The sequence below is a fragment of the Staurois parvus genome, unplaced genomic scaffold (genome assembly GCF_062004578.1).
Source record: "Staurois parvus isolate SC_StPar_1 unplaced genomic scaffold, SC_StPar_1.0 ptg000222l, whole genome shotgun sequence".
Lineage (NCBI taxonomy): Eukaryota > Metazoa > Chordata > Amphibia > Anura > Ranidae > Staurois > Staurois parvus.
In genome coordinates, this window is record NW_028318018.1 from 1,617,151 (window position 1) to 1,626,255 (window position 9,105).

The 9,105-nt window shown below is 48.6% G+C and overlaps 1 protein-coding gene and 1 long non-coding RNA gene across 2 annotated transcripts; both read left to right on the forward strand.

The window, feature by feature from the left end:
* Nucleotides 1-1,117: 1,117 nt before the first annotated feature.
* Nucleotides 1,118-7,798, forward strand: LOC149460690 (uncharacterized). Its single transcript, XR_016313033.1, has 3 exons — nt 1,118-1,446; nt 7,494-7,583; nt 7,700-7,798. It is a non-coding gene; the product is annotated as an uncharacterized LOC149460690 (long non-coding RNA).
* A 57-nt stretch (nt 7,799-7,855) lies between these two features.
* Nucleotides 7,856-8,346, forward strand: LOC149460691 (uncharacterized). Its single transcript, XM_089679372.1, has 2 exons — nt 7,856-8,083; nt 8,194-8,346. Exons 1-2 carry the CDS (start codon nt 7,856-7,858, stop codon nt 8,344-8,346), a joined length of 381 nt encoding a protein of 126 aa, XP_089535498.1.
* The last annotated feature ends 759 nt before the right edge of the window (nt 8,347-9,105 follow it).

The window sequence follows — 9,105 nt, forward strand, 5'->3', positions numbered from 1 at the left end:
GTTGACAGTGAAGTATGTCCGAGAGAGGGGTGTGGTAGGATTGAAAGGGTGGTGCATGTTTTTTGGGAATGTAGTTTTGCTAGGAAAGTATGGAAGAAAATGGAAAAAATGGTGGAAGGGCTGACTGGGGTGGTAAGAGTGACATATGAAACGGTTTTGTATGGGTTGAGTAATGTGGGGAGGGAGGAGGAAAGAGTGTTGTGGATAATTGTGAATTGTGTGAAAGAATGCTTGTGGGATGTGCGTAATATTTTGGTTTTCAGACAAGAAAGAGTGGACGTTAAAAATTGTGCGGCCATGGTCCGTGGAAGGATCTATAACTACGCATATTTCGATTTTAAAAAACGAGGAGAAACGGAAGCAAAAGCCATCTGGAAAACTCAAGAGTGGAAGAACTGGTGTACATAGGATACTTTTCTGAAGTGTTTTTGTACAGTTGTTTTTCTTGGTTCTTGTATATAATTATTTTTGATTTTGTGTGGGGGTTCTGTTGGATATGGAGGGAGGAAGGGAGGAGGGAGGGAAGTTATGTAAAAAATGGGGGTGAGTGTGGGTTTTGTGGATTTTTTGAATATTGGTTTTGTATGGTTAGGCTTGGTGGGTGGAATTGCATATGTAATAAGGGGGAGGATGGTATAGCTGGGATTATGTAAATGTATTTTCTTTGGGTTACTTATGGGTTGTTGGTATATGGTTAGTTTGTATTATATGTAAGGGAGAGGGAGGAGGGGGGGGGGGAATAGGGGATGTGATGATGTGATATATGGTGATGGGTTTTGATTGTTGTGGGTGGTTTTTGTATGTAATAAAGGGGAGGGTTTTTGTGGAAGGGGATATGTAAATGCTGTTTTGTATCTGATGTGAAGATTGCCTTTTGTTTACTATGTATTATGATATTTTCATTTGATATATATTTTGGAATTTATGTTTTTATGTTTTTACTTGCAAATTTTAAATAAAAGAATTAAAAATTCTGGGTAGTCTGTCTGATTTTGGAGGTCTCTGTTTTATTATGTATACCTTTATTTTTATCTTGTATTCTATGTCTTTAAGACTTTTCTATCTGTAATAAAATATCTTTTTTAAACGGTTGCATAAGAGTTAGGTTTATTGTTTCATACTGTTTTTTTTAGGTATTTTGGAACTTCCCTGATATCTCTGTAAGGTAATACAATGCAGGAATGGGTATTAGGGGATTTTTTGGGGGGCTGCAGTTCCTCTGAAGTCCACAAGATGATTATCTAATTTTTACTACCCAGACAGGACTTCTCTATGGAATAAGGACAGGACAGACAGGAAGTGATGTCAGGAACAGACAGGAAGTGATGTTAGGAACAGACAGGAAGTGATGTCAGGAACAGACAGGAAGTGATCTGGAATAAAGATAAGACGTTCCCTGCGGTCTGAAGGAGATCGGAGAGGTTGCTGGACACGGCAGTAGAGGAGGTAATTATTATTATACAGGATATATGGCGCCAACAGTTTTCTCAGTGCTTTACAATATAACAGGAGACAATACAGCAACAATACAGATCAATACAAGAGGGATAGGAGGGCCTGATCCTGGGAGCTTACAATCTAGGAGGGAGGGGCTAGTGGTACAAAAGGTAGTAACTGTGGGGGATGGACTGGTAGGAGGAGTAGAAGATTCCAGTATTAGCTGAGGGCAGGATAGGCTTCCCTGAAGAGATCGGTTTTCAGAGATCGCCTAAAAGTGAGCAGTGTAGGCGATAGTCTGATAAATTGGAGTAGAGAGTTCCAGAGGATGGGGGAAGCTCTGGAGAAGTCCTGGAGACGAGCATGGGAGGAGGAGACAAGGGAGCTAGAGAGCAGGAGGTCTTGTGAGGAGCCAAGGAGACAAGATCGGTGATGTAATTTGGGGCGGAGTTATAAATGGCTTTATATGTTATTGTTAATGTTTTAAATTTTACCCGTTGGGCAACGGGAAGCCAGTGGAGGGATTGGCAAAGAGGGGTGGAGGACACTGAATGGAGGCCAGTGGAGGGATTGGATTTTGGAAAGATTGAGTTTGAGGAAGTGGAGTGACATCCATGCCGATATGTCACTTAGTAGGTTAGTAATGGGAGAGGAGACTGAAGGGGTGAGGTGAGGAGGAGACTGAAGGGGTGGGGTGAGGAGGAGACTGAAGGGGCGAGGTGTGGAGGAGACTGAAGGGGTGAGGTGAGGAGGAGACAGAAGGGGCGAGGTGTGGAGGAGACTGAAGGGGCGAGGTGTGGAGGAGACTGAAGGGGCGAGGTGTGGAGGAGACTGAAGGGGCGAGGTGTGGAGGAGACTGAAGGGGCGAGGTGAGGAGGAGACTGAAGGGGCGAGGTGAGGAGGAGACTGAAGGGGCGAGGTGAGGAGGAGACTGAAGGGGCGAGGTGAGGAGGAGACTGAAGGGGCGAGGTGAGGAGGAGACTGAAGGGGCGAGGTGAGGAGGAGACTGAAGGGGCGAGGTGAGGAGGAGACTGAAGGGGCGAGGTGTGGAGGAGACTGAAGGGGCGAGGTGTGGAGGAGACTGAAGGGGCGAGGTGTGGAGGAGACTGAAGGGGCGAGGTGTGGAGGAGACTGAAGCGGCGAGGTGTGGAGGAGACTGAAGGGGCGAGGTGAGGAGGAGACTGAAGGGGCGAGGTGTAGAGGAGACTGAAGGGGTGAGGTGTGGAGGAGACTGAAGGGGCGAGGTGTGGAGGAGACTGAAGGGGTGAGGTGAGGAGTAGAAAGATAGATTTGTGTGTCATCAGCATAGAGATGGTACTTAAAGCCATGGGAGTTTATCAAGTGACCAAGGTAGGAGGTGTAGATGGAGAAGAGAAGGGGTCCAAGGACAGAACATGGAGGGACCCCAACAGAGAGAGGGAGTGAAGAGGAGGAGGCAGAGTTATAGGTAACACTGAAGGAGCGCTGCGATAGGTAGGAGGAGAACCAGGAGAGAACAGAGTCTCTGAGGCCAAGAGAGTGGTGTTTTTTGAGGAGGAGGGGATGGTCAACCATTTAAAAAGCCGCAGAGAGTTCAAGTAGTAAGTGTATGGAATAGGGGCCATTGGTTGGGATGAGTACGGAGTAGTGGCCATTGGATGGGATGAGTATGGAATAGTGGCCATTGGTTGGGATGAGTATGGAGTAATGGCCATTGGTTGGGATGAGTATGGAATAGTGGCCATTGGTTAGGATGAGTATGGAGTAGTGGCCATTGGTTGGGATGAGTATGGAGTAGTGGCCATTGGTTGGGATGAGTATGGAGTAGTGGCCATTGGTTGGGATGAGTACGGAGTAGTGGCCATTGGTTGGGATGAGTATGGAGTAATGGCCATTGGTTGGGATTAGTATGGAGTAGTGGCCATTGGTTGGGATGAGTATGGAGTAGTGGCCATTGGTTGGGATGAGTACGGAGTAGTGGCCATTGGTTGGGATGAGTATGGAATAGTGGCCATTGGTTGGGATGAGTATGGAGTAATGGCCATTGGTTGGGATGAGTATGGAATAGTGGCCATTGGTTGGGATGAGTATAGAGTAGTGGCCATTGGTTGGGATGAGTATGGAGTAGTGGCCATTGGTTGGGATGAGTATGGAGTAGTGGCCATTGGTTGGGATGAGTATGGAGTAGTGGCCATTGGTTGGGATTAGTATGGAGTAGTGGCCATTGGTTGGGATGAGTATGAAATAGTGGCCATTAGTTGGGATGAGTAAGGAGTAGTTGCCATTGGTTGGGATGAGTACGGAGTAGTGGCCATTGGTTGGGATGAGTACGGAGTAGTGGCCATTGGTTGGGATGAGTACGGAGTAGTGACCATTGGTTGAGATGAGTACGGAGTAGTGATCATTGGTTGGGATGAGTACGGAGTAGTTGCCATTGGTTGGGAGGAGTACGGAGTAGTGGCCATTGGTTGGGATGAGTACGGAGTAGTGGCCATTGGTTTTAGCAGTTAGTAGATCATTAGTGAGGTTTAGTAGGGCGGTGTCAGTGGAGTGTAGTGAGTGAAAGCCAGACTGTAAAGGGTGAAGAAGGTTGTTGTCGGTGAGGTGGGAGCTCAGGTGATTGTAGACTAAGCGTTCTAGGAGTTTAGATGTAAATGGCAGCAGGGAGATGGGTCTTAAGTTGTTCAGGTTGGTGGGGTCCAGGGAGGGCTTGTTAAGTATGGGAGTGATGTGCTTTAGAGGGGAGGGGAAGGCACCAGTAGCGAGGGAGAGGTTGAAGATGTGAGTGAGGGAGCATAGGATGGAAGAAGAGGATGACCGTAGTAGTTGTGAGGGGACAGGATCCAGGGGGCAGGTAGTGAGACGGGCTTCTGAGAAAACCTTAGTGACCTCTTCAGTAGTAGTGAGGTCAGAAGAGGAAAGTGTTGAGGGAGGTTTAGTATAAGGTATGCTAAGTGGGATGGATGTCTGGCAGTGGAGATGTCCCTACGAATTGCATCAATCTTGTTTTTGAAATGATTTGCAATCTCGTGAGCAGTGAGTGAGGTGCTGGGTGGAGGTGGAGAAAGTAGAGAGTTAAAAGTAGAGAAGAGACGATGAGGACTGGATGACAAGCTATTAATAAGAGTGACAAAGTCGACTTGTTTGGCAGCATGGAGGGAGGAATTGTATGTGAAGAAAGCAGATTTATATAAGGTGAATGCTTGCTGGGATTTGGTTTTACGGCACAATTGCTCCAGCGCACGACTATGTCGTTTAAGATGTCTGGTGTGGTCAGTCTGCCAAGGTTCTAATGGTCGGGGCGTGATGCTTCCTGTTGTTAGAGGAGCAAGTGAGTCCAGTGTGGATTATAGTGAACTGTTGTAGACAGCAGTGGCCAGGTTAGGGCAGGACAGGGGAGAGATTCTGTCATAGAGTTGGTCAGTTGCAGAGTGGAAAGGAGCCGGGTTCAAGTTGTGAAGGTTTCTGTGGGTAATTGTTTGCTGCTTGGAGGGATAGGTGTTTGAAGACGAGGAGACTGTGAAGGTGATGAGATTGTGATCAGAGAGAGGAAAGGGGGTGTTTGTGAGGTTGTAGGGAGTGCAAAGATGGGAGAAAACAAGGTCTAATGTATTCCCATCAGAGTGAGCGGAGGACGGCGTCGGTCAGAGTGAGCGGAGGACGGCGTCGGTCAGAGTGAGCGGAGGACGGCGTCGGTCAGAGTGAGCGGAGGACGGCGTCGGTCAGAGTGAGCGGAGGATGGCGTCCATTGTGTTAATGTAAAAGATGAGGTTATGTTGAAGAGTTGGGATGTAGCCGGGTTGTTGACATTAATGGGGATGGTAAAATCTCTGAGAATGATGGCGGGTATATCAGAGAAGAGAAAGTAGGGTGTCCAGGTGGAGAAATCATCAAGAAAGCGGGACACAGGTCCTGGAGGCCGATAGATCACTGCAATCTTCAGAGAGATCGGAGAGAACAGCCGGATTCAGTGAGTCTTGAAAGAAGAGTAATTGCTAGTAGGTTAAGGGAGCGGGAGACAAAAAGGCCATGGACAGAGGTGAGCTTGGTACAGACAGAGCGGGCATTCCAGAGCACACATGAAAAAGGGAGGGTGGTTTTTGGGAGCACGGGGGACTGATATTATATTGAGGGGATTGCGGCTATTCATGGAGGAAACAGTGCCTGGTGTGGGGGTGAGATAGTGGAAGACCAGGGTTTGGGGAGATACCCCCAGAGGTTAGGAGAAGGAGGATGCCTGGTGTGGGGGTGAGATAGTGGAGGACCAGGGTTTGGGGAGATACCCCCAGAGGTTAGGAGAAGAAGGATGCCTGGTGTGGGGGTGAGATAGCGGAGGACCAGGGTTTGGGGTGATATCCCCAGAGGATAGGAGAAGGAGGATGCTTGGTGTGGGGGTGAGATAGTGGTGGATCAGGGTTTCGGGAGATACCCCCAGAGGTTAGGAGAAGGAGGATGCTTGGTGTGGGGGTGAGATAGTGGAGGACCAGGGTTTGGGGAGATATCCCCAGAGGTTAAGAGGAGGATGCCTGGTGTGGGGGTGAGATAGTGGAGGACCAGGGTTTGGGGAGATACCCCCAGAGGTTAGGAGAAGGAGGATGCCTGGTGTGGGGGTGAGATAGTGGAGGACCAGGGTTTGGGGAGATACCCCCAGAGGTTAGGAGAAGGAGGATGCCTGGTGTGGGGGTGAGATAGTGGAGGACCAGGGTTTGGGGAGATATCCCCAGAGGTTAGGAGAAGGAGGATGCCTGGTGTGGGGGTGAGATAGTGGAGGACCAGGGTTTGGGGAGATACCCCCAGAGGTTAGGAGAAGAAGGATGCCTGGTGTGGGGGTGAGATAGTGGAGGACCAGGGTTTGGGGAGATATCCCCAGAGGATAGGAGAAGGAGGATGCTTGGTGTGGGGGTGAGATAGTGGCGGATCAGGGTTTGGGGAGATACCCCCAGAGGTTAGGAGAAGGAGGATGCTTGGTGTGGGGGTGAGATAGTGGAGGACCAGGGTTTGGGGAGATATCCCCAGAGGTTAGGAGAAGGAGGATGCCTGGTGTGGGGGCGAGATAGTGGAGGACCAGGGTTTGGGGAGATACCCCCAGAGGTTAGGAGAAGAAGGGTGAGGAAAGTAAGATGGGGCGAGATGTACACGAGCGCACATGCCTTCCAGTCCTGGTGTTTGGGTCAGCAGGAGGTGATGAGAGCAGTAGTAGGGAGATGGAAGCAGTGAGGGGGAGATGTACAAGTTTTGGGGCTGAGCAGAGGGGTAAAGAAGTGAGATTTTGGGAATGCAGGAAAGTAATCTGAGAAGGAGGAGTAGAGAGGACATATGAAAGGTACACGGAGTGGGACTCAGACTTGTAGGAGATGTTTCCCGGGGTGTTTGCTTGCAGTCTGTCCAGCATGCAGGAGAGTTTCTTGTTGTATCTTCCTGCTGCTTGAGTTCTCCTGCTTTAGTTCAATGCAGCACTCACTGAAAAGCTGCACCCCATCAGTGACTGTGCCCCCCCATCAGTGATCTCCCCCCATCAGTGACTGTGCCCCCCCATCAGTGATCTCCTCCCATCAGCTGTGCTAAATTTATAGGGAGATGGCCAAATGAGCACTCATCTCCGCCCCAATTAGGAACTGATAAGGATCACATGAATGGGGGGGATGATTCTCAAACAGACCAGACACAGACCACAGTCATAAAACGGTAATAAGATGTTATGTTCTATTTACACCCAGTAACCCCTCGTCATGTCCGTTCTCTTCCTCCATAGCCCTGTCCATCCTCTTCCTCCATAGCCCTGTTCGTCCTCTTCCTCCATAGCCCTGTCCGTCCTCTTCCTCCATCGCCCTGTCCGTCCTCTTCCTCCATAGCCCTGTCCGTCCTCTTCCTCCATAGCCCTGTCCGTCCTCTTCCTCCATAGCCCTGTCCGTCCTCTTCCTCCATAGTCACGTCCGTCCTCTTCCTCCATAGTCCTGTCCGTCCTCTTCCTCCATAGTCCTGTCCGTCCTCTTCCTCCATAGCCCTGTCCGTCCTCTTACTCCATAGTCATGTCTGTCCTCTTCCTCCATAGTCACTGTGACGTCTTTTATCTCCAGCAGATGATGATACACATCAATATTTAGAAGGACACAAGGATCTCTACAAGGACGTCATGATGGACAATCAGCCGCCCCTCACATCACCGGGTAAGAGGAGACTTTATTGTAAAGGAGAGAGCAGTACGGAGGATCCACCTAGATCCCCCATCATCTGATAAACACATAGAAACAATGGATTCAGTCAGTGTGTGTGTTTCCTACAGATGGATCCAATCATGGGAACCCACCAGAGAGATGTCCCCGTCCTCTGTATTCCTGGGATTCCACACAGGAAGGTCACACCATCCCTCACCATCATCAGGTAGATGATGACAATTATTGGTAGTTGTGATTTATACACAGCATGTTTGTTACAATGAATGTTTTATTATATCTTTCAGAGTGGAATCCTCGGGGATGATAATATTGATGTTAAAGAAGAGTATAAAGAGGAGGATGAGGAGTATGGAGTGATGGAGGAGTTTTCAGAAGGACACAAGGATATGATGGAGCCACCTAATACCAGGAACCCACCAGAGAGATGTCCCCGTCCTCTGTATTCCCAGGATTCAACACAGGAAGGCCACACCATCCCTCACTATTACAAGGTTGGTGGGATGGAGAATCTAGAACATGGATTCATGGAGACAATGTGTGGAGTTCTTTTATGTGACCTTACATTTTACAGATGATATTTTCTCTCATTTCCTTGATTTAGAGTGGAGATCCAATCGATATAGAATTTGAGGTGAAAGCAGAAGAAGAAGAGGGGTATGTGAGGGATGATCAGCAGTCTATGGAGGAGGATGGAATAACGGGGACATTTATAGAGGAGGACACTCCTACAGAGATCAGCACAGGTGGGTCATGAACACTAAATCCATTCCTCCACCCATACTGCTCACTGATTGGTCCAGAGTAGGGCGGGGACTGGGTGATATCAGCCTGTAATCCCCTGGTCACTTTCCTGAGCTGTGTTCCCCGTCCTGTATTCCTGGATTTCTCTCGGATAATCTTCCTTCTCTGTGCTGCAGACACAATTTATGTCTCTAGACTGGATTTATGGAGGTTCTGGGGTTCAGCTGGCAGCAAAATGTTCATGTCACCATAGACATTACTAGATGTAAGTACCAGAGGTATGTGATTTGGGTCTCCTTCCCCATTCCCGGGTCTAGTAAGATATCTGACCGATCATTTCTCCCAGGGTTCCTTGCTCTGTAGTCTGCTGGCTGTGCCGGGTGGAGGGATATGTCTGTAGTGTCTCAGACCCAAGTCACTGAGTGCAGTCTCAGGAGATGGGAGGCAGCGGTGTGGGACCTACATAGTTACATAGTTAGTGTGGCTGAAAAAAGACATTCCATCTAGTTGTACCATTAAAAATAAAAGTTATAATCCGACACCCACAGCTGATCCACCAGAAGGCAAAACCCAGCAAAGCACGATCCAATCTGCTCCTGCAGGGAAAAAAATTCCTTCCTGATCCTTCGAGAGGCAATCGGATATTCTCTGGATCAACTTTCCCTATAAATGTTATATCCAGTTATATTCTGTGTATCCAAGAAAGAATCCAGGACTTTCCTACAGCAACCCCCCCTTATGTATTATACATGGAGATCACATCCCCCCTTAT

Excerpts from the sequence above, each read along its gene's own strand:
- LOC149460691 (XM_089679372.1), top strand. The coding sequence starts at position 7,856 with ATGTTTTATTATATCTTTCAGAGTGGAATCCTCGGGGATGATAATATT. Across the intron at positions 8,084-8,193 it reads CCATCCCTCACTATTACAAG|AGTGGAGATCCAATCGATAT; the intron begins GTTGGTGGGATG and ends TCCTTGATTTAG.